Source organism: Diabrotica undecimpunctata, chromosome 8, assembly GCF_040954645.1.
Source record: "Diabrotica undecimpunctata isolate CICGRU chromosome 8, icDiaUnde3, whole genome shotgun sequence".
NCBI classification, from domain to species: Eukaryota; Metazoa; Arthropoda; class Insecta; order Coleoptera; family Chrysomelidae; genus Diabrotica; species Diabrotica undecimpunctata.
Genome location: NC_092810.1, coordinates 99,159,699 through 99,185,830, shown reverse-complemented (window position 1 = coordinate 99,185,830; position 26,132 = coordinate 99,159,699). Strand labels below are relative to the sequence as shown.

The 26,132-nt window shown below is 33.0% G+C and overlaps 1 protein-coding gene across 1 annotated transcript; it reads left to right on the top strand.

Moving 5' to 3' along the window:
• The first annotated feature begins 1,813 nt into the window (after nucleotides 1–1,813).
• Nucleotides 1,814–22,611, top strand: LOC140447796 (uncharacterized). Its single transcript, XM_072540653.1, has 2 exons — nucleotides 1,814–2,778; nucleotides 21,170–22,611. Exons 1-2 carry the CDS (start codon nucleotides 2,014–2,016, stop codon nucleotides 21,599–21,601), a joined length of 1,197 nt encoding a protein of 398 aa, XP_072396754.1. The 5' UTR covers nucleotides 1,814–2,013; the 3' UTR covers nucleotides 21,602–22,611.
• The last annotated feature ends 3,521 nt before the right edge of the window (nucleotides 22,612–26,132 follow it).

The following is a 26,132-nucleotide window of genomic DNA, read 5'->3' as shown; positions in this document are numbered from 1 at the left end:
TGGCACCATATGCAGAGCGAATAATAGGACAATATTAGGCTGGTTTCAGAGGTGGTAAATCAACAATTCATCAGACTTCAACCCTGAGACAAATTCTAGAGAAAACACTGGAATACGGTGTAGACACGCACCACATATTTATAGACTACAAGGCAGCCCACGACTCTGTAAATAGAAGAGAATTGTTTGGAGCAATGATAGACCTAGGAGTACCAAATCAGTTGGTAAGTTTAACCAAACTAACCCTTGAAAAAGTACGAATCCAGGGGGAACTCTCTGAACCTTTTAAAACAAATAACGGGCTACGTCAGGGAGACCCACTCTCCTGTATACTATTCAATCTAGCTCTGGAAAAAGTAATACGTACGTCACAAATAACAACTACCGGTTCAATATATAACAAATCTGTGCAAATCATAGCATATGCTGATGATATCAATATTGTTGGGAGAACGGAAAACGCAGTACGAGAGGCGTACGTAGCGTTAAAGGAAGCGGCTACAAAAATGGGTTTAATAATAAACACCAATCAAACAAAATACATGAAAATAGGTACGCAACCACAAACACTACGGCCACTTGTTATAGAAAATGACGTCTTCGAAGCAGTTAACGAATTTGTATACCTGGGAACGCTCGTCAATACTGAAAATGACACTACCGCAGAGATAAACCGCAGAATTTGCACGGCTAATAGATGCTATTTTGGGCTTAATCTCCTTTTTAAATCTACAGGTATATCAAGAAATACAAAAGTAAAACTCTACAAAACAATAATACGCCCAGTCCTAACATATGGTTCAGAAACCTGGACTTTAACAAAAAGCAATGAAAACATGTTAGGATGTTTCGAAAGAAAAATACTAAGGCGCATCAATGGAGCGGTAAATGAAAATGGTGTCTGGAGAAGACGATACAACTTCGAACTCTATAGGATATACCAGGAACCAGATATCGTAAAACACATAAAGATAGGACGTCTGAGGTGGGTAGGCCATGTAATGCGGATGGAGCAAACCGACCCAGCTAGAAAAACGCTCTTTGATAGACCTATTGGTCAAAGAAGAAGAGGAAGACCCAGAACAAGATTCCTAGATAACATCGATGAAGACATGAGAAATATGGAAATACGTGCTTGGCGGAGGAAGGCGATGGATAGGGACGACTGGAGAAAAATTCTTGGGGAGGCTAGGACCCACACAGGGTTGTTAAGCCAAAATGATGATGATGACGTTAAAAATTTATGCCATGAGGCTATTTCTGCTGAAACCATGGAAATGTTGGAGTTGGAAAATTTAATTGAAGCCCAAATTGAGCCTATCATTATCAAGATTAATGATGACAGCACTACATCGGATTGTGAAAGTTAATAACGCAAATACGGTAATTTTATAAAATTTCTTTTTTTCTGCATACATACTTTATTTTGTGGTTAATAGCTCTCGATCCTGTAAATCATTTTCATATTTAAAAAATTGGTGTATAATATACTATACTATGTATCTGTCAAAGTTTGTCTGTTTTATATTGTATCTTTAATTTACTAGTCCCGCTCTGAACAAACACGTTTCCAGCGTACATTTATTTACATCGTTCGTAGTTTGAAGATTTATTTACTTTAGTATAGGAAAATTTTTAGAAACATGTTCCTGTTAATTGTTTTATGCTGATTGCCAGGAATTGTTTTTAAATGATATATAGTAATTAGACGTAAAATTAACTTTCTTAATAATGTTTAATTATAGCCTATTAGTAATTTTTTTCTTGGACCTTGCTTATTTCAAAAATATTTTATTTGATTTTGTAAATATTTGTGCTTATTTTGACCTTCGTCATGCCTAGGGGTTTCGATCTTTAGTTAAAACAAATACGACATTTTACTGTTTTAGTAAAAAATAATTCATTGTCAACGATTCTCAAACAATAGATAACTTATCAGTAAAATACTAACGAAATATTTCACACGCGTTAGTTAACTGTTCTATATTCGTGACAAATAAATAGTTTATTAAAATGTTAAGTGAAGAACAAATTAAACAGGCGTTACTTTGGATACAAGAATCCATTGGAACCTCCAATTTAAAAGTCAACTTTAAACGAAGAGAAGACAATTTGGAAGGATTCATGGCTGACACGTTGTTAGCTGAGGTTATACTGGAAAATGACGAAGTATTGTATCTTTTTATTAAAATAGGACGCCTGAATCTTCAAACTAGAGCTCCAATAGTAATCGACTGTTGTAAACGAGAAATTTACTTCTACAGAAATGTGGTGTCATCCTATCAACGATTTCTAAAAGAGAAGAATATAAGTGAGGACTTTATTTCGATACCAAAATGCTACAAAACGTTCCTTAGTGACACTGAAGAAGTTATTGTTCTGGAAGACATAAAACGAAAGGGGTATCAACTGTTTAACAGACGTCTACCCATGAATGTAAGTCACATCAAGATGGTCTTAACAAGCCTTGCAAAGTTACACTCCATTTCTTTTGCCCTAAAAGCTCAGAAATATCAGGAGTTTGCCAAACTTACAGAAAATTACAGCTCACTTTTGGGAAGAAGCATAGACATCTACAGAGATTCATTTAATAATCGGCTAGATAAACTTATAGAAAAATTACAGTCTTATGGAAAACATATCCAGGCAGCAAAAGTTGAAAACCTAAAAAAATTAGATATTATTGATATTTTACAACGTATTATAAATGATAATCCACAAGAAGCAATCATTTTACATGGAGATAGCCATAATAACAATTTATTGTTTCAATATAAGGTAAGTCTTGTAAATCACTTACTAAATTTTTTAATTACTTGTACAAAAAATCAACTAGATTGCAGTCCATGGAATTCAAAGGAGTCATTCCGCCTCGTATCATATAGAAAAGGTTTGGTTGCCCCAAGTTTTGCTTACCGAAAAGCTTGCTTATTGTCTGCTATTTCTTCATGCTTTGTCTTTATTCCAGTCTACCAACTGGTTAAGAATTAAATAGCATTTTTGATCTGAAGTAAATGCTTTACAATTGTTTTAATGCGGTTGGCTATCTGGCTTTTGCTTCACCACTTTTGACCACATACCACTTTCCATTTTTGATTCACCAGTAAATCATTTTTAGGAGTCCTCCTGAACACATACGACTCCTCTCCATTCCTCTGTTCTCTTGAAGCGTACATTATATTTATCGTTCAACAACATTTTTGTCAATGTCTGGCCACGTGCAGCTGCCATATCCAATAAAGAGATGACACTGAGAACAAATGACCTTTGAGGTTACCTTCTTTAACATAGTACTCCTTATGTAGTGTGAAGGTCTGTTTCATGCCTTTGTCCTTAATTACCTCTTAAATGAGATCCAACATGACTCTGTCTGTTTTTTAATGTGCCTCCAGTAAGTTGTTCTCCCATCATTTTTGTGGTCTTCCTACTGATCGTCTTCCTATTGGGGAACCGTCTCTTGCCATCTTATCGTCAGCGTACGTAAATCATCTTCGCTTTGAAAGAGTAGTATTGCGTCGTCTACATAGCAGATTATTTTAATCTGCTATGCAGATTTCATCCATAATCAGGTTGAACAATAGAGGACTTAGGGAATCTCCCTGTCCTATTCCAATACCAGCTTCACTAGGGTCGGTTAGTTCTTCTACCACTTTTACTTTTATTTTGTTGTTTTGTTAGATATTTTGGATCGTTTTGATTTTTCCTCCAAGAGAGGCATCTCTCTTGTGTACAGTAAGTGGATAACGTCCTTTAATTTGACCCGGTAAAATGCCTTCTTAAGGTCCAAGAAACATAGATATGGTGCATGATCTTTCTAATCTAAAACCTTGTTGTTCTTCTGCTAGTGTAATAATTTCATTCAGTTTATTTGTTATCACTTTGGTTGTTAATTTTAGTGTTGTATTTAATAAACTAATTCCTCTGTAATTTTCCGGGTACGGTTTGTTTTTCCTTTTGAAGAGATGTATTAGGATGCTTGATCTCCATTCTTAAGGAATTCTCTTTTATTCTATTATTTTTTAGAATAGTTTTATTAGTTGTTTAGTCAAATCTGGTCCTCCGTACTTTAGACGTGGTAATTTCCTTAATGCTTTCTTTACCTCTTCCTCCTCAATATTAATTTCTTCGTTTGTCGTCACCTCTGGTGTTGGTGGTTCATTATCGTCATCTTTAGCAAATAGGGATCGAAAGTAGTCTACCCATGTTTTCTTCTCAATGTATTTCGTTTTTATTAGTTCGTTTATCTCTTTTCTTTGTCCTCTTGATCATTTTCCATAATTCTTTCTCTGTAAAAGTCGTGTTCCAGCTTTTTTTAAGAAGCTCAGCCAGTGTTCCCTTTTTATTGTCTAACTAAAGTATAATCGTTTCATTTCTGATTCGTTTATAGTTTTATAGTAGTTATATGTCTGTTGTGTTTGTTGTGTTCTGTATTATAAAAAGGCTTTCTTCTTTTGTTTACATTTTGTATTCACTTTGTTTCTAAACCATGGTGTTTTCTTTTTTGATATATTAAAGCTCGTTACTTTCGTCTCTACAAGTGATTCTATTGCTGAGTTAATTATATTGTTTATATATTTTTCCCAGCTTTCCTCGATGTTATCGTTTTCTAATATTTCATTAGCAGCGATCTTCTCTGATATTCTTTTTCTGTATAAGTTTTCCGTGGATTCCGTATTTAGTCCTTCGACTTTGATTTTTGTTTGTGTTAGCACCGCTCTCTTGGGTGTAAAGTATTTCAGGATGATTCTTATTTTACATAATACTAGGTTATGGTCGCTACCTACATCTGCTGAGTTGAGGCATCTTACGTCGATTATTTTCGATGGATGTATATCTCTGTTGGTTATAACATAATCTATCACAGATGTTTGTCCACGAATGTAATTAAATGTATCTTTGTGTCGGTCTTTGTGTTCAAAAAATGTGTTGTTTATTCTAAGTTCGTTATTCATGCAGAAACTATGCTTCTCTTTCGTTGGATCTTATACTGCATAATCAGTTGGAGCAAGGTGTATTCCCCTTCACGTGTAATATGTCCGAGATATTGTAATTTTTTTTGTTTTAATTGTATTTAAATTTTTTCTTTCTTTATTCATTCTTTTCAGAACCTCTTTGTTTGCGTCGTGTTCTGTCCACGATATTTTCGAAGTTCTTCTATACACCCATATCGCGAATGATTTCAGTTTTTCCATTGATGTCGCATTTAAGGTCCAAGATTCCATTCCATGAAATAAAGTCAAAAAACATAGCACCTTGTCAACCTAATACTAAGTTTAAATTTTAAATCCCTTGTACATAGCACTCTTCTCATTTTGTTGAAATTTTCTCTAGCCTTTTCTATTCTGATTTTGATCTCCTAAATGTAATAATTTGTGTAGTTAATCATTGTCATAGATATGCATATTTTTTCACTTGTTCGACGTTGGTTCCGTTTATTAGAAGATTTTCGTTATTTCTTTGAGTTTTCGATATTCTCATAAATTTCGTCTTCTTGACATTTATTGTTAGACCATGCTCTTTTCCGCTATTCTGGTCACCAGTCTCTGAAGGTCTTCAATATTTTCGGCTAAGATCACAGTGTCGTCCGCATATCTAATGTTGTTAATGGGAGCTCCATTTACCTTTATTCTAGCTGTTTCACTCTCAAAAACGTTTTTCTAAGTTGAGACTGCGGACTGAAAATTTTTAGCTGTGCAATTGTGGACTTCAACGAAGAGGATTTCTGCGCAATCCTGGTTTGTGCTGTCAGTTGTTTTGACAGTTAGGTCACTTCTTTCAAAAATAGCGCTGCTGTATCTTTTGTGAGGGATCTCAATAACACGGTTTATCCTATTTATGTTTGGTCATTTCTGTTTCTAGTCGCGGTGCGTTTCCTGGAGGTTTATATTAATATTTTAGAGGTTTTAAAAATATATATGCGAAATTAGAACTTACTTATATATACATCGGTTTAAAACGTCTTTCGACGTTGTCCGATACCTAAACACCATCTCTTCCTATCTTCGCAGTTGTTTGTTGTTAAATTTCTTTCGCTCATGGACTTGATTACGCCGTGTTGCCATTCTAATCTGGGTCTTCCTCTTTTCCGTCGACCTATCGGTTGCCATTCTATTACTTTTTTGGGGAGTCTTGATGCTGGCATCCGTTGAACATGCCCATACCACCTTAATTGTTTCTTCTCTATATCTTGAGTTATATTTCCTTCTATTCCCATACGTTGTTTTATTACATCATTTCTGATTCGGTCTCGTCTGGAAATACCTAAAGATCTTCTCATTGTATCCATCTCTACTGCTTCTATTCGCTTTTTGTTCTTTTCACTAATTCTCCATATTTCAGCGCCATAAAGAAGAGTAGTTTTAATCATGGTCTCATATATATTAAATTTCCTTCCTTTCGTTATCTCTTTACTCCACAGTATACTATTGAGACATCCTAAGACTTTCTTTGCTTGAGTGATTCGTTTTTCTATTTCCCGTGTAATTAGAACTTACTTGTCATCAGTAATTCCCTCGAAATTATCGTTAGAAATGGCTCTGAAAAGAACCATGTTTGATGAGATTTGTTCATCTTAAGCTCTTTCTTGTTAACATTTGGTGTTGGAAGGATTCGGGGCTATTTTTATAACATTACCAAGGACGCTGACTACTTTATTGTTTATGATGAATGGCAAAGAAAGTCTCTTATCCTATGTCTCGGTTTGGACTATTCATATAACTATTTTCTTGTATCTGATCTTGAAATAATTTTTCTATGTACTCTTTATATCTGCGTTATTTTTGTTGTTTCGCTTCTTCATCTTATAGCGCTGTGCACCTATAGTGCGTTGGCAAATTATCTTAAAGCCAGACGTCTGTCTTTTACGGTATACAAAAGATCGTCAGTGTTATTAATGCCTGTTCAGTTCTTTATATTCCGTACGTGCCATTTCCGCGACGGAGGTTGGCAATCATCATGGCTATTCTGATCTTAGTTGTTTTCCTGATGATCTTTAGTTCTCTGAACAGCAGCCTATTTCTGTTGTTTGTTTCTTCTGTTCTCTTACATTTTTTTGAATAGTAGGTTTTTTGCCACTCTTATTTTTTTCTATAACACACTTTGTAACTGATGGTATCGGATCTTCTTGTCCTTAAGTTTTTTATTCCATCTTCTATTCTATTATTATTTTATCTCAGTCTCGTTCCTCGTATTTTGTTGTACAGTTTTTGATATATCAAAAATATAAGACTTATTTACGGATTCTTTATACCTTATTCTTAGTCTGCTTAAGGTTGGTTTGCACCCTTAATTAATTTGTTTCTGATCCTAGAGATGCGGCATGCTGCTGTGGTAAAATTTTCAACTTAATTGTAGATTTCTACATGATGACTCTGTAATATTTTCAAACATACCCTAACATAAATTACAGTTTTCTACCATTATATCCATTGGTTGAGTTGCAAAGTTGAGAGACAGTAATTTTATCAAATACGCTTTACCATTTAATGCCGATAACTTTATTAATAATCGACCAAGTAAGCGAAGATATCTTTTACATCTTTATGTATATTATTTTACTGCTCTTTTGTGTCAATCGGAATATAATATATGGTATATCATACAGTGAATTTATTACCAAACGTATTTTAATGATTTTTGTTTATTTTTGTTTAACGTATAATGTAGATTTACCAAATAAACAAAGTTACGCATTTGCAGAAACATATTGTTATTAGAAAAATAACACACATCATCGAAAAATGATTCATGCTATCTAAACACTCATATCGACAAATAAATTATGTAGGTACTTAGGTGATATCGGTGAAATTCATACTTGTTATCATATATTACATTTTTATTGATAGTTAAAAATTAAATGATCTGATATTTTGTGAGAATTAAATTTGGGTAAATGGTCAATCGTCAAAAATGTTATTCAAAACATGCAAAAATGTCTTCCTTTTGATCTGTTTATTGCTGGTTTCAGTCTTTGTTCATTAATAAATTTTGCTATCTCTTTCCCTTCGGTTTTATTTCTATTTCTTATTTCATGTTCCATTAGTCTTGTATATTCTTCTTGTTTCAGCTGTGTATTATTATAATTTTTCTTGTAATAATTCTTAGTTTTTCTTTATCTTTTTTCGTAGGACACATTACTTCCACTCCGTATGCTATCACCGGTCTAATTGCTGCTCTATATACTTTTGTCTTTGTTTTTTGCTAGTTCTTTTGTCTTTAAGTAGTGGGTAATATTTCCAAAACAACCCGTTCTTCTCCTTCCTTGTGTGCTTGGTAGTGTCATGAGTTTTATGTATGATTTGGGGTGGTTCATGCGGTATATAGTTAGCATAGTTCTATTTGGTCTATTCAGTTCTTCAATTTCCCTATTCCATCATTTTATAATGATGGAATACGGCCACATGAGTATGTGAAAAGTGGTATTGCATATGTGTTTATACCTTTAACTATGTACTTGGAATTAAATTGGCTTTTGAGCATTATTACTAATATACAATAATATCGAGCCAAAGCAGAGCTTATGTGGCCCAAATTACAAAATATGTGTATGTACTAAACTAGATAATATATTATAAATCAAATTTTCCCACAAAGTAAAAATAAAAATAATTTTCAAAAGAATTTGTACATAAAAAAAATGCAATAATAGCAAATTATCAAAATACAAATATTAGTTACAAAGTAAACGTAAGATTTCAAAATTTATTCTAATGAAGAGAAATCATACCAAAGATATCCTTACCATTTTGACAGTTTTCAGAAGAAAAAAAAATACAAACATTAAAGTTAACATAAGACTAGGTATAATGTCCTGTTAGTTTTCATCAAACTTGTTTTTGAAACTATTTAAACTATTAGTTTCTAATATGTCATCACTTAAACTATTCCATTTTTCAAAAACTTGGTTAACTAAAAAGTTTTGCCTTATAGTGGTTTTAAAAGACACCTGTTTCAATTTATAGTTATGACCTTTTAGTCTAGCATCGTCGTTAATATTAAAAAAGTTTGATGTTTCCCAAAAATCCCCAATAAGAATTCTATAAGTAGATATGACCTCTTTCTCGTCGATGAGTTAATGGAGACAACTTGAGCTTTTTTAGTCGGGTTTCATAATTTAAGTTTTTAATCTTCCATAATTAACAGGTAGCTTAGTAGCTATTTGTTATACTCCTTTGAATAAATTAATGTCTCTTTACAAATGAGGTGACCAAACTGACATTGCAAATTCTAATTGAGGTCTGACATAACTTTTGTAGTCTGGAGACATTCTATACAAAGCTTTTGATATAAAGTATAAAGCAGAGTTCGCTTTATTTACTACTTTTGCTGTTTGAGTAGACGAACTTAATGTTTGGTTGAACGTAACACCACGTTCATTAACTTCCCGTACCGATTTCAGAGGAACTCCATCCCAAAAATATGTATATCGAAAATATGAATATCTTAAGGTCAGAAACTTAGGTCGAAACTTTAATTAAAAGGTCAGAAAACTTATCATGTAAAGAAGCAATATTATTTAAAAAAATATTTATTGTTGTCAATTTTATTAGTTTTTTGTGGCATTTTGATGGTTAGTACTAATAATGGTTGGAACTTTATTAATATACTTTATTGTTAGTTCATTATTAAGTACTTTAAGCTTTTCTAATTCCTCCCGCACTTTATTCAAATAGTTTATTTAATATTTAGTTAAGTCATCCTTCAATTAAACTCTACAAAATTTGGTTCCTAACAGCCTCATCTTATTGCACAATAGAAATAATGGTCTATCGTTATCTGCAAATTTATTCTTTAATGTAGTGTTGCCCAAATGCAAGAACAAGACGAGACTTAGACAGTCTTGGTCTTGGTCTTGCGCCAATACACCTGGTCTTGGTCTTGGTCTTGGTATTGCACTCCCGGTCTTGGTCTTGGTCTTGGTCTTGCAGCAAGAGTCTTGCAAGTCTTGCAGTTACCCATTAGCCTATTGCTATTTATTAAACGTGACTAGGGGAGTTTGAAGCCACGATCTAAGCGATCCGTGCCTATGCTTTAACTAACCCAGCTATCTACGATGCCCCACGAAAGTCAATCAAACATGGTTAAAACACAAAAAAAACCAAATTAATGACATAAACTTGACTGTATTTTAAAGAACATTTTCTGTCTAGAAAGGTATTGATAGACCTCCATCATATATGAAATGGAAATCTTAAAAAAGATTGGTACGTGGCAAAAATCCACATACAAGTATCAAGAGCACATATTCTTTAGGTGATAAGATAACAAACTATAATCTCCACTTATTACAGCAACATAAATGTTATTAACAATCTTAGCTCTAGTTTTATATAAAAAACTAACTTGAAAAAATAAAGAATGGGTAAGAAAGCAATGATAATCAAAAGAAGTTATTTTAAATTAAGGAGATATCTACTTAATAAATACATTCATTTACCAAAATAAAGTAGTAGGAACATTTTTTTAGGAACCAGAATTTTGGTTTTTCAGGAAGAAATATTTGTAATTCTTTTTTGTGAAAAGATATTAGATGATTCCTTAAACGTGAAGTGTTTCTGTTTTTCATTTTCATTTTAACCTTTCCATGTAGGCACAATTTAAACAAAGCAATTTGGGATGCATGAATTATTTCGAAAAACTCATCAAATTTGCTTTTAGGTCTTTTAGATCTATAATTCTAACACTCACTACTCCGACTAAAACTATTTGAATCTTTGTCCCCCATGTCAAATTGTAAACTTGTCAAATGAAGTTTAGTGATGTCAAAAAAGTAACTATAAAAATGTCCGTTACTTTCAATACCCTAAGTATCTAATAACAAACCGAGAATTATATATCGTTACTTCGTTATTCTAAATATTTAGGTATTTTGTTTACACGGCAAGCGACATTATCTGTTATTAATAAACGTTTGAATATTATCGCGCTCTTTCAGCAAATTTGGTTTAACCGAATGATCTCATCGCACACTCAGCAGAAATAATGCTTAGTCTTAGGCCGATAAGATTTGTTTATTTAGATTCCTCCTAACTAAATTATAATGGGAAAAAAGTTGAATTATTAAGTGGGTGTCCGCAATAATAAGTGTTATATTTTTTATTAGCTAAGGTGACATTTTTAAAAAATTTCGATACGATATTACTGTCGGCGTAGCAATGGAAGATTATTTTATGATTAGAGGGCGGCTATTCTCAAAATCTGGACAATTAATTTCAGAGCGAAGAAATCGTATGCTGGAAAAGAATGTACAAAATATTTTATTTTTACATTGTAATTATGACCTCTGAGCACGTGTCAAATATGTTGCTTTTAATGAATATTTTGATTGATGATTTTCATGTATGTTTATTACATATTTTTTTGCGTCTCATATAGTCTTTAAGCATATACCCGAACTACAATACTCGCTAAAACGACACTCCGTCCTAACTGCAAGACGCAAGAGTCTCGCAGGCTTAGTCTTGTTCTTGCGTAAATCTTGCAGGGTCAGTCTTGGTCTTGGTCTTGCTAAAATTAGGCGGTCTTGGTCTTGGTCTTGGTCTTGCGAAAACGCAAGAACAAGACCAAGACTGCAAGACCAAGACCGATTTTGGGCAACACTACTTTAATGGCTAGGCTTCTTGTTACCGTTTACAATATGAAAAATGGACGTAAATGAGGGCTTGCACGGTTTTATTGAATCTGCAATCGTGGAAACTGATAACGAATATTTGCTTCTTGTACACAATCCTCAAACTCCATTGAACTAGGTTGAGAAGGTTCTTCCAAGGCCTCGAGACGATTCTCAATCGATGAGAATTTATCTGATAACTTAGAAATTAAATCAGTTAATTTATTGAAGGTATTTTCGAATGTACAGCAAATATCACAGACGATTCTTAGTGACTTCTATAAAATGATTTTATGGATTTGTCTGCCCCTAGAGGTGTATATTCTTGGATTGAATACGGACACTTAACTTCCACAATCTTATTTTCACTTACTAACTTGTCAAGGGAAGCTCCTAAAAACCCATAACCTTTTTCCAAACTTACAAACATTATATACTTAAATTATATTTTTTGTTTCTGAAACATATGCTTCAATAGCTACGCTTTCATTAGGTTTTCCGTACTCCAACTGTTTTAATAGCGGTAAAGGGTTACAAAAAAGGGATTGAACTAGCTTTCCAAAGTTAATTTTTCTCTTGCATATCTCATAGAACGTAAAAGCTGTAAAACGAGACTTTCTTTCCTCAAACCAGTTTGGATTATCACTTTGGCCCCTAGTGGAATGCTCTATATATATTTACCAATTTCTGGTGTTACGTCTAAAGTTTGTTGCTGAATTAATTCGCGTATTTCATTTTCTGACATGACATGTTTTAACAGTCTAATCCATAATCTGTAACACCTTGTTGGATGTTATCATTATAGAGTAACACTCGTCTGGGTCTACCTAATTTTTACGTTTCTTTTATTCTTATTCTGTTATTTACTAAAGGTTATAAAATATTTGAAAGTGCCTTTCCATTTTTTTCTCTAAACTTCTAGTAACCAACCAGGACCAAATTGATAAGCCAAAAATATTCAACGTTTTATTGTAAATATTTTCCACTTTTACAGTTTTATATATGTTGTTATTAAAGTTTTTTTTCGGTTTTTGTACCGGTAGCTTTATTATAAACCGGAACATCTTATTTTTTCCCATTCCCAGGTAAAACTGTACATTCAAAAATTTCTGTACTGAACTATACATATAAGTATTACTTAAGATTCTATCTTTATGCTGTAAGAAAATTAACAAAATTGTATATCTAATTTTCCCGCTTCGTAATTGGAAAAAAGTAGTTTTTTTGAGTTTTTCGAAAACGAAAACATGAAGTTTGCTCAAAATTGGTCAAAATACTTCTGGCTATTACATATACCTTCTCAATTTTTTTAAAATTTTTGTAATGTTTAGTTTGTCTATTGAAGATATCTCGGAATTTAATTATTGCATGTATTTTGTTTTTATGCTACGCGATAGTTAGTCCTTCTCTTCTATGAGACAAGGATGCTGATTGTGCAGCTTTCTCTGCTTTTTTATTTTCTACAAGCTCTTCTTCTTATGATGCCCTACTGCATACTACTCTCAGTCATGTGTGGCTCTAAAGAGTGCACGGGCATCGAGGTTTGTCCAGTCCCTTATGTTTTTAAGCCATGAGTATTTCTTTCTTCCGATGGCCCTTTTTCCTTCTATCTTCCCTTCCATAATAAGCTTTAAGAACTGGTACTTGGAATTTCGAAATATATGACCCAGATAAGCAGTTTTTCTTATTTTTAATATTGGCAGCAATTCTCGTTCTCTGCCCATTCGATTTATTACTTCGACATTGGTTGTGTGACCTGTCCAGGGAATTTTAAGTAGTCTTCTAAATACTCACATTTCAAAGGCCTTCAATCGGTTCATCACATTGGCTTTTATGGTCCAGGTTTCTACACCATATAGCAGTATGAAGTAAATGTAACATTTTACAAAGCGATATCGAAGCGTTAAGTTAAGGCTGCTGTTGCTTAGCAAGGTTCTCATATTAGTAAATGCTGTTCTGGCTTGCTCAATCCTGCTACGTATCTCTATGTCTGTATCTAGATCTTCAGTTATCCAACTACCCAGATCCCAGATATCTAAACTTGGGAACCTTTTGGATGTTCTTATTGTTTACTCTTATATTTAATTGCATATTTCGTGTTCTGATAACCACCATTACCTTCGTCTTGTCTATATTAATCTTCAAGCCCAGTCGTTCTCCTTCAGTATTTATTCTACAAGCTTATTTTGCTTATAGGTCTTTATTGAGTGTCTGAATTTCTTATATCGCGCTTAGGGTGTTTGGAAATATGCATTTGAAATATCATTATTATCACATAGCCTGTATGGTCTACTTTTGAATATAGGCCTCCATCAGTTATCTCCTGTGCTACCCATCTTGTGCCTTGTAAATTCACATTTGTGTAACCCTCTTTATATTATTCAAACACTATGTTGGAGATCTTCCCGTTCCTCTATATGCATGAAATCTATAGCGACAGTAAATTATGCGTTTAGTGCCTATAGCCTAATTCCTACCTACCTAAATGTGCTGTCATTTCCACAGCGTTTATAACCCATTCTTCTCTTATAATAACATCTGGAACTCTATCTGTTCTGTAAATGCTAAGAATTCTGAATTTTTATTTTGAAGAGTGCCTGAAACAATGTATGTACTTCATTAGAATATCTAGAGCATTTGGCCCATGGAATTATGATGTTTAATTGATGACCATTAATTTGAGAGTACTTTTATCATATTCATATTTTGTTTATTTAAGTTCTTTAATTTCGGTTAAATCTGTCGTCTATTGAAACTTAATGTGGCGTTCACGATAAAAAATCGAAAAATAAACAAAAAATCTTGATGATTTTGAGGATTTTTTATATTCACATTTAAAACCAAAGTAAATTGCAACTTAACAAAATATTTATAATAAAACAAGTCATCATTAATAACTTCTAAATTTAAATCAATATTGAACAAGTTGTTTATGGATAGATTTGTAATGTTTTAAATCGGTTATCTTATTGATGACCATTAATTTCAGAGTACTTTTATCATATTTATATTTTGTTTATTTAAGTTCTTTAAATTCGGTTAAATGTGTCGTCTACTTGAAACTTAATGTGGCGTTCACGATAAAAAATCGAAAAACAAACAAAAAATCTTAATGATTTTAAGGATTTTTATATTCACATTTAAAAACAAAGTAAATTGCCACTTAACAAAATATTTATAATAAAAAAAGTCATCATTAATACCTTCTAAATTTAAGTTAATAATGAACCACTTGTTTATGGATAGATTTGTAATGTTTTAAATCGGTTATCTCTATATTTAGTATTTAATAATCAGTATTTTTCACGTCACTATATAACTGTGGCTTTGCATATTTTTCTTCGTGTGCCTCATCCTTTAAGGACATTGGCGATCATCACGACCCATTTTATTTTACTCTGTCTGCAGCAGTTCGAAAGAATCCTATTCTTGTTTTTCCAATGCAGCGCGTTAAATTTTTCAAATAGGACGTGCATCGTTTCCGGTTCTCTTTTTCCTTTGACTTTCCCTTGTATAACCAATCGCATTAACTCATATCTTTAATTTCTTATTATGTGACCAAAGTAGCTTTCCTCTCCTTTATAGTGATCAGTATTTCTTTTTCTTTTTCATCTTCCTTAATGTTTTCGTGTTTGTTACGTGTTGTATCCATGATATTTTCCACATTCTTCGATAACATCGCATATAAAAGGGCAGAGAATAGGGCGCGTCTGGTTATCTCAATGCGTCGTTTTATTTCAAGACTGCGGTCTCATTGTTCATTTAGCTCACATCTCAAGTAATTGTATCTGAGTGCTTCCTCTTAAGTTGGTCATTTTATTGTTTCCTCTTCGATCTTGTTCTTACTGAAAATCAAGATTTTTGTTTTTTTTTTTTGTGTTTAAAGCCATTCCATACCTCTCGCAGTGTTTCGTAGAGCGATCAACCAAAATTTTGTAGTATTTGAATATTGTTGTAAAGTTAGAAAAAATTACAATAATTAATACAGTCCTGAGTCTTTAAGATAACTTATTTTGTTTTTAATGTTCATGTTTTTTCCTACGGCTTCCTTTATATTATTTGGAATAGTGTGCTTCTTTCTTGCTGCATCATATGTTTTACACTGAGTTAGTATATGCTTCACGAAGACTGTTACTTGACAATTTTCACACATTGGCGGCACAGTTCGCGTAAAGAGGTGTTTATGTGTAAAGTTACTGTGTCCTAATCGCAAGCGTGTTATCCTCACTTGGTCGTGTCTATTCGCTGTGGGTTGGAGCCACGGTTTCACGAATTGTTTGATTTCCTTGAGTTTATTTTGTGATACACTCCACTTATTTTGCCACGCACTTAACACTTTATATTTTATTTCTGACTTGAAGTCATTTGAAGAAATCTCTTTAATAGGAATGGAGTCCTGGCTGAAGGATGCTAAGTGGGCTAGTTCATCTGCTTCTTCATTTTCTTGTATACCTGAATGTGATGAAACAAACATGAAGTCAACAGTGATCTTATTATTATTTAGAATCTCTATTTCTGATTTAATATGTGAGGGAATTGGATTATTGGTATATAAACGGTTGATAGTGTGAAGTGATCTTAGTGAATCGGTTATTATGAGAGACGGGGACTGTTTCGACTCTTTTATGTGGATAATTACTTGTAATATTGCAAACAACTCTGCAGTGTATGACGAAGTAATGGGATTGAATTTAAATTTTAAGGATGTATTGGGTGTGAGGATGGCTGCACCAACACCGTCTAAAGATTTGGATGTGTCAGTGTATACCTTATAGTGATTTTTATATGAAGTTTCTATTTCGATTAAGAATGATTGTTTGATCAAGTCTGTTATAGTATTACGTTTTTTATATATACTAAGGATAGTATTAATCTTGACAATTGGTATTAACCAAGGTGAAGAAGTTAGGAAATTTGTTGGGTGAATTTCAGGAAATTCAAGTTATAGGTCATGAAGGTTTCTTCTAACTTTTTCGTACAATTTTGGATCTAGTCTTATTGTAGAGAAAGTGTCTTAAAATCGATCTGTGAACGTATTGGTATAAGTAGGGTGTTCTTTATTACTAGCTATTTTACAGGCATATGAGAGAGAAAGGTATTTGCATCGTAAACTTAGGGGTGGTTCTCCTGTTAAGCATTGTCAACTTTCAACTGGTGTCGTTCGAAACGCACCTGCAGCTATTCGTAGAGCTGTGTTTTGAACAGTTTTTAAGGTTTTCAATACTGAATAGTTTTCATAAAATTTAGTTCTGTTTGGCATGATTTTTTAAGTTCTTCTGTATGTTTTTTCCAGGAGAGCTTTTGGTCGAAAACCATACCTAAAAATCTGATATTATTTGTGAAACTGAGGGTTTGATTATATATCTTCAAATGTGGAGTTAGAGTATTATGTTTTCGTGTGAATAAAATACATTAAGTTATTGTTGGTGAAAATTGTAATCCGATAGTCCTAAAATATGATTCTAACTGATTGATTGTTTATTCTAAATGTTTTTGAATATATATAGAGTTTTTTCCCTTGGCAAATAAAACTAAGTCATCAGCGTATAATCTTCCTTTAACAATCGGTGAGCATTGTTGAAGTATGTCGTTTATGGCAATTAGAAAAAGGGTTGAGCTTATAACTGATCCTTGTGATACTCCGTTCTCTTGAACTTTTTTATCTGAGTTAACGTTGTCTGATCGGACTATGAAGCTGCGAGATTGAAGAAAATTGGAAATGAATTTTAACATATTGCCTCTGATATTCCAATTATGCAATTTTGATATAATATTGTATCGCCAGACAGATTTATTAATATCAAAAAAAAAAACTGCGATACAATCTTGCTTATTTGCAAATGCTTCATGTATTCCTGACTCTAAGTCTATTAGGTTATCTATAGTGGATCTATTTTGCCTAAATCCGCTTTGTTGTGGAATAAGGAGTTTTTGTTGTTCTAAATACCATCTCAGACTTTTATTTACCATTTTCTTCTAACACTTTACATATAATATTGGTTAAAGATATTGGTCTGTATTACTCAGGTGATGTCCAGGATTTCTCAGGTTTAAGAAGTGGTAGTATTATTGCTTCGGACCAAGTTGATGGAAAGTTACTGCAAATAAAATTATAAAGGTCTAGTAATAAATTTTTCCCATTGTCTGGTAGATGTAGTAGAAATGCTAAGGGGATACCGTCATGTCCTGGGCTCGAATGTTTGAAAGAGTTTAAGGCTTCAGAAAGTTCTATGAAGGAAAAAGGAACGGTAAGGCTGTGAGTCTCATGTCCGTCGAAACCCAATATGTTTTTTTACGTTGTTTTTATGTATTTTAAAATTATCAGTGTAATTGTCATCACTGGAATTTAATTCGTATTAGTCTGCTAACATATCTACAATTTTTTTTCTATCACTAATTATTTTGTTATTTTTTGCTAGAAAAGGAATCTTATATGATTGGTTTTTGCCAGAGATTTTCCTTAAGTTTCTCCAAACTGTACTTATGCTTGAAGAGGTATTTAGAGATGAGATGAATTTTTTCCAGAATTCTTTTCTATTATTTTTTAGAATGTATCTTGCCTCAGCTCTTCGTTTTTTGTTGTCCGTTACGTTTTCGTCTGTTTTATGATGCTTTAGTCTATTGGAAGCTTTCTTATATGCTCTTGTAGCCTGGCTGCATTCAGGTGTCCGCCACGGAAGAGGTTTATGTTTCTTTAAAATTTTTGTTTTTTTACATACGCATTTGCGGCTGCTGTGATGGTTTGCAAAATGTACTTAAAAACTTGTCAGTATCGTTTGGTGGTGTAAAGTTGGTTTGGTTAATGTCCTGTTCGATCTGTTTGATAAAATTAGTCCAATCACCATTTTTAATATTCCACTTTGAGATAGGCGATTCGATATTTGTGGTTTTCTGTTGCGTTAAAGAAATTATAATGGGGTAGTGGTCACTTCCATATAAGTAGGGTAGAACGTTCCATGTTAACATAGTGGACAGAACTGATGATGTTGACATTGCTGATGATGTGCCATTTTATATGTTGAATCTGGTTGGTCTTCCGTCGTTAAGTAGATTCAGATTTTGGGATGTTATAATATCTTCTATAATTCGTCCTTACGGGTTGAGTTTTATGGAACCCCACATCGGATTGTGGCAGTTAAGATCTCCAACGATAATTATGGGTGAATGAATTTGTTTCAGAATAGCTGTTAAATCTTCTTGGGATATAGTTTGATTTGGTGGGATATACATATATAAATCTTTTGATTTATATTTATTGCGATAGTTATTAATTCAATATTATTTGAAGTCGCTGGTAACTGTGTGCCCATGAATTTTTCATCCACGTAAATTTCTACTCCTCCACTGGCAATCTTTTGGTTTAGTCTGTTATTATAAAAACATGAATAATTACGAAAGTTATATACATGGTTAGAATTTTTAAAATTTGTTTGCTGTCGACAGATACTTAATAGATGGGTGTGTTTCAGAGATAATATGTTTTAGTTTTTCAAAATGATTGTAAAACTCATTTAAGTTCCATTACAGCAGAGAAGTGAATGTAATTATTCTTTAGTGGGAATTCCGATTAGTCGGAATCTTCTTTCGATAATGAAGTTTTCACTGCAGGGAGAAAACCTATGTGTTTGCCAAGTTTTCGTAATAATTTGGTGCTTTTGGATTTCATTCTTTTGTCGATGTAGTATGGATGTAATACCGTTAGAAACTTTTTAAGTGCATGAGAGTCTTCTGAGTACAATTTTATTACTCTGATTATGTCTTTTGATCCTTTTATATTTTCGAATAGATCCACTACTTGATCTAAGTTTAACAATTGCTTTTCCCTTTCTACATATTCTCTAACTGGTTCTAGTAATGTTTGGAGACTTGGTATCTCATCTCTTAAGTTTTTATCATCAGTTTTGTTTTTTTCTTTAATTGAAGCGTAGGTTTTTCAAAGTTTTCTTCGGCGGGTGGCGTGAGTACATCTTCTAGGGTTCCTTTTCTAGGGTTGCTTTGTTCGAAGTTATCTTCGTATAGCTCACTTCGTATAGCTCACTTCGTATTTTGTAGTGAGCACTGTTGGGTTTAGTTTATTGATAAATTTGGGATTGCTACTGTTTGTAAGGTCTGCAGGTCATCATGCAGTTGTTACGTTGTTTATTGTTGTGACGTCTTCAAATATTCCTTTGTTGTTTGAGAGAAAGTAGTCTATTTCATTTTTGGTAATTCCGTTAGGTGCGACCAATGTCCACTTTCTGTTAGGTTTCTTTTTGTAGAAGGTATTCATAACATACATGTTTTCTTGTTCCAGGAATTCCATGAGTTTTTCTCCTCTTGTGTTTCTTGTGCCGAATCAGAAATTTCCAATCTTGCTTTCAGAGTCTTCAATCTTACTTCAAATTTTGGCGTTAAAGTCTCCCATTATTATTATTTTGGATTCTTTTTTGTTGTCTATAGCTTTTTTAAGGTCTTCGTAAAAAGAATTTATTTCCTCATCGGTTGCTTTTTCAGTTGGAGCATTAAACTTGCACGATCTTTATTTTAGTTTTTGGACCATGTATGTAACCCTGTCTGATATGCTGTCAATTATTTGAATTGGAGATTTTCTGTTCTTGTTGATTAAGAAACCTACTCCACCATATATGTAGTCTTCCCTGCCTTTATAATAGAGTCTGTTGCCTGAATGTAAGTCCACATATCCTTCACCTCTTCTTTTAACTTCTGACAGTCCTATTATGTCCCAATTCAAACTCCCCAATTTCTCTTCTAGTTCGTAGAGTTTTTCATCTTTTGCCATGGAGCGGACTTCCTCCCCCCTCCCAGAATCCTCGGGGCAGACCGTTGTTACGGTGTGGGACTGTGGAATAGAGTTCCTACGCACCTGGGGTACCTTCCGTGTTTCTGTTGCAATCGACATGTTTGGTTTTTGAAGGTTTTGGCCATATCCCACCACGCTGGCCAGACGGATTGGTGGGGTAGAAGAATGTGTCGTGTCCACCATTGTAAACGAGGTTAGCGGCCTACTCAGTTCAGCCAACATCCCTCGGAAAAGATGGGTCGGCACCTCTCATTCTTAATGGAATTACATTTTCTTAATTCCGGGTGTTACAGTTATACCGCTGATAGTCGGTCGTTAAAGCCTCGTTTGTGATAACAGGGTTCACCAACGTGAAGGTGAGGTTGACATTTAAGTAGGAGAGGCTGTTTAAGACGCATCACTACCCCAATAAACCCCTAAACCTTGTTGGTATAGACTTTGGATATAAGCATATAAAATTCGTTATTTATCTTTTTGCTTGTACAGTTTGGCAACTTGTTCTAATATAAGATTTAAAAGATTGTGTACACTACCGTTCTGGTTTTATCAAGGGTATTTCTTTAGTAACGTCCTGTGTCTATGCTAGGAAGCTTTATGCTGGTTACTTTTTCCAAGCAGGATAGACTGGATGAGGAAGTTCTTATTTCCTCACCCAGCCCGTGCTATGTATATACATGTGTTTTGACCATTTGAAATTTCATTGGCAATATTTTTTTTTTTATTAAAAACATTATGGATACTATTTTTTTTTATTTTAGGACACGAATAGAGATCATCCGTCAAATATAATAATGGTTGATTTCCAACTATCTTTTCTACATTCACCAGTCATAGATCTAAGCTACTTCTGGCACTTTGTAGCTTCCACACATGAATATCCTCATCTGACAGAATTGTTGAAATTTTATCATAAAGAACTTTCAACGAGTCTGAAACTTTTGGGCTGTAACTCGGATGAGTTATTTTCTCTAGATACCTTATGGACGCACTGGAAGAAGTATTCTATATATGGATTTATCCAAGCGGTGTTGTTTACGTATTTATTATATGTTGAAAAGGATGATTTGCAGAAAATAAATGAAGGGTCTCAGGGAACCAAAGTTCAGAAACTTGTTGGTGTTCAGCTTAAAAATGATGAAGCTTACGTACAAAGAATATCAACATTAATTGATTATTATCAGCTAAATTGAACGTTATTAATATGATAGTATATTTTTTTATATAGTTTTTTGTTTGAATTTTAATCTTGCGCTTTATTGCTTCAATGGTGTTATTGATTCTACATTTAGATTAAAGGTATATTATGTATAAGTGTTAAAAAAGTTTTTGCATCTTTTGGTTCAATAAATGATAATGCTGACAGCTAATACATAAATGAAATTGGTAAATTTATATCGCCAGGTTCTTTTTAGTTATACGTATTTAAGAAATAAATGAAACTGGTCTTTATTTACAGCATAAGCATTTAAAATGATTCTGATCTTAAATAATATTTAATGATGCTTTAATTTGTATTAAATATTAAATACTAAAATATTTAGTAGTTAATTTATATTATTTAACATTTAATTTATATTTTCCAAAGTTGTCAAAAAGTAAAGTGACCTAAAGTAAACGGTAAGGATTTGGCAAAGTCTTCAAGAGTAAATGACTGGTGGAAAACCAATAGCAAAGTTGTGATACGAGTAGAAGAGGAAGTGCTAGTAAAAACATCTCTTATAGGGCAAAATAGCAAATAGAGAAGTAAAGCGCGTTGTAGCTACTACTAAGCAAAGTTTTATGAAGAGATGGAAACATCCGAGGGTCAAAAAAGGTTATACAGAATTGTTAAAGCAAGAGAAAAGTCATTAAAGAACTTGAGTCACGTGCGGTAGATTAAGGTGCTAATGGAAGAGTGTTAAGATCCGATGTTGAAATAAATCAAAGATAGTATGAGTAAAAGGAAAAAGACAGTTAAGATTTGATTTCACGTATAGTGCGTCTGTATATCCGCTTATCCGTATTTCACCCTAAAAGCGATTATTAGAACGGCTATTCACAGACGCTCTGAACGTGAAAATAAATCTTTTCTGTCTTAAGAAGCAATTCTAACATGGCTTCGTATGGACGCAAATAGCGACATCTGATAATAAATCCGTTAACTAATTTTGCGAAACCAAATTCAGATTCCTGCTTTAATCTGTGCCTTCTAAGAATTGCAAGGCAAAACAGACGTTGATAAAGATGTAATTAGAGACATGGGGAATCTAAAATTGCACTCCACAACATATCTCCTCAACTAATCAAAAATACTTAGCGAATTGGTTTCTAGTACTCATAAAGAGTATACCGGAATAAAAGGAAAAGGACAGTTAAGATTTTATTTCACGTATAGTGAAATTTTAGGGTGAAATACGTATAAGCTGCCTTAACTGTCTTTTTCCTTTTATTCTGGTATACTTTTTATGAGTATTAGAAACGAATTCGCTAAGGATTTTTGCTTAGTTAAGGAGATATGTTGTGGAATGCAATCTTAGATTTCCCATGTCTCTAATAACATCTTTATCAACGTCTGTTTTGCCTTGCAATTCTTAGAAGGCATAGATTAAAGCAGAAATCTAAATCTGGTTTCGAAAAATTAGTTTACGGATTTGTAGTAAGAGTAGTTTAAAAGGTTGCTAAATGAAGAACAGAGGAGAGACACAGGATGCCAGACTCCAAATCAGAATGCAATACCGGGAATAACGAGAGATGAAAATGTCGAGGCTTTAAATAGGATGCAGAATGGTAAGGCAGTAGGACCCCCTGGAATACCTGTAGAGCTTTGAAGAGGAAGGGGTTAATCTGAGGAATATGAGGAAGAAATGATGCATGCAAGGAGAGAGAGCGTGATGATATTACTGTACAAATATAAAGGGGATTTTTCGGACTATGAGAAAAATTTAGAAGATAAAATTTGGTAGAGAACTTTGGAGCGAAAATTAAAGAGGGAGACATCGATATGAAAAGAATAGTTTAGGTTTATGCCAGGGAGGAGGACTTGTTTGCTTTTAAAAAGTTAATAGAAGAAAAGAGAATTTAATTTAGTATTTATAGATGTTTAGAAGAAATACGATACAGTTTCTAGACAAGAGCTACGGAGATGTATAAGAGAGAAATAGGTTTCTGAGAATTACGAAAGACTTGTGAAAAATATATGTTTAAGAGAGCGTATAGCTTATAAGGGAACGCAAAGTAAGGACTTATGTCGGATTGACCAAAAGTTTTCCAGTGGTGGTTAATTTATATTAAGGTTCTTCATTGAGTCTCTACCTGTTTATTCTTATTATGCATTCCTCTTGGTCAATGCTCTATGGGAACGCTCAATGTGAAGTTTAAAAGTTGTAGAAGAGCTCTTGAAAAGGAAGGACTTAATGGTCTAACACGGAGTATATGTGGTTGGGAGAAACAGGAATGATTAGAGGAGACATCGAATTGCTTGGGAAAAAATTAGGAAGAGTAGGAAAAACGGAAAATTGGACACCAGATTAAGAATTTGCTCACAGGATGCAGGGTCGTTGATTTAACTGAAAGTCTATTATAAGGGTACTCTACCAAGGGCTGAAAGAAAAAATATACAAGAGTGTGGTAATGCCTGATGTACGTTGGTGAACTGTAGCCTGTAAGGATGGTTTAGGAAAAGAAGACGAAGCTAACTAAAATTAAAATTTTACAACGGATGTTAAGAATAACTAGAAGGGACAAAATCAGGAACAACGTGATTAAGGAATGAGAATAAAGGTCACTTAAGTCTCAAAAACAAATATATATATATATATATATATATATATATATATATATATATATATATACTTTATTTTACTTAATCAGTAGACCCATTTATACCTTTTGGTGTTGTACCGTTTATAATACAATTTATTAAATTACAATATTTTACAATCTTCTGAGGTGTAGGTCTTAACGAACTTTCTCCGTTCCTTCCTATTAGATGCCATCTGTGTTGCTTCCTGCCCAGTCTTACCCTTACTCTGCAGTATCTGCGAGATGTTACCCATTCTTTAATGGGTCTTCCTATATATATCACTATAGGAGACATCGAATTGAGTTGTTTCAAATGGTTCTAACTGTATATTTAACATTCTTACTGTATTTATTGTTTTTATGTATATACTCTTTGTTGCTTCTATCAGTTCTTTACTTACTTGCTTCTTCGTTAGGCTTTCCCATATATCTGTTCTTTTGAGTCGAATGCTTTATATATATATATATATATATATATATATATATATATATATATATATATATATATATATATATGTATATATATATATATATATATATATATATATATATATATATATATATATATATATATATATATATATATATATATATATATATATATATGTATATATATAATATATATAATACTTAATATAATATACTATTGTTTACAAATATTGGGGTTAAACGACTTTGTGTTTGATTGTATACCTACATACTCAAAAACAGTAAAATTTTAACACTTTATAAAATGAATTTGCAATTCCTCTTATAAATTCAGAAACTGGAAAAATGAAAAAAAAATAATAATAGAATTTGGGACAAAAAACAGTTAAAATTGAAAAGAAATAATGATATAAATACCAACGTTTGTTTATAAAAGATTTGTATTTAATAATATATAAAGTTTTTTTTTAAACCACAAATTCTGAGAGATGCAATTACGGGGTATTACTTCTAGGCCATTGAAATGATAATATAGGTAACTGTGACTTGCACAGTTTTATCAAATCTTATCCTAAAATTAATTAGTCTTGATACATTTTATCTATTTTAATACTACTTATAGCTACAAATACTTTGTAACATTTTCTTTATTTACACAAAACGTTTTAATACTTTAAACATAAATCATTTATCAAATATCTTAACAAAGATAGCAACCAAAAGATAATTTTACTACATTACATTACAACTTTCTGGATATAATTAAGTACCAATTGTGAAGGCTATGTAAGATCAAAAAATAATATAGGAGATAAGGTTTTTTTATTCATTTTTTATTAATAATAGTTAAAACCTAAGCGACACACTCCTAATAGAAAAATAAGAAAGGAAGAGTTAATTTACTTTTCTCAGCAATCTTATATGGCAAGTATCCAAGCTCACGAATATTGGCAGGTTTAAACAACCAACACTTTCGAAGAATTCTCTGAAGAAAAACATAATCGTAGATGTACTACTTCAAAGGTAACAACTACACTTGAGTGCAAAAAAATCGACTCAAAATTATTTTGCGAAAGTACATCGCCTATTTTAATCTAAAAGGACTTATTGAAATCGACACGCACCGACTTAACGCGTTCGGTTAACATAGTAGGCATCAATTTTCATAGCGATGCACTAAAACATGAGTCAATTTAAGTTCGCAACTGCATAACGAATGGATACCACATCTGTCAAAGCAGCTCAAGCAGTAGCATTATTGAGAGAAGATCTGAGCCAAAGCAAATCGACTAAATTTAAGCCAATCTGCTGTGTTTCGAGTATATCGTCGGTACCAAGATACTGGTAATTATGTCCACCGACAGGGAGGAGGCCGTAAACGAACAACAACGGAGACAGATGATCGATTTCTTGTATCTAAATCTCCGAGAAATCGACATTTGACTGGTGCTAATCTTAAAGAAGAGCTTAGAGAGGTCTGAGGTGTGGTTACTAGCGTTTGGACAGTCAGAA

Bases quoted from the DNA above. Each gene is read 5' to 3' on its own strand.
- LOC140447796 (XM_072540653.1), top strand. From the start codon at position 2,014: ATGTTAAGTGAAGAACAAATTAAACAGGCGTTACTTTGGATACAAGAA. The intron at 2,779-21,169 runs GTAAGTCTTGTA...TTTTTATTTTAG, and splicing joins ATTTATTGTTTCAATATAAG to GACACGAATAGAGATCATCC.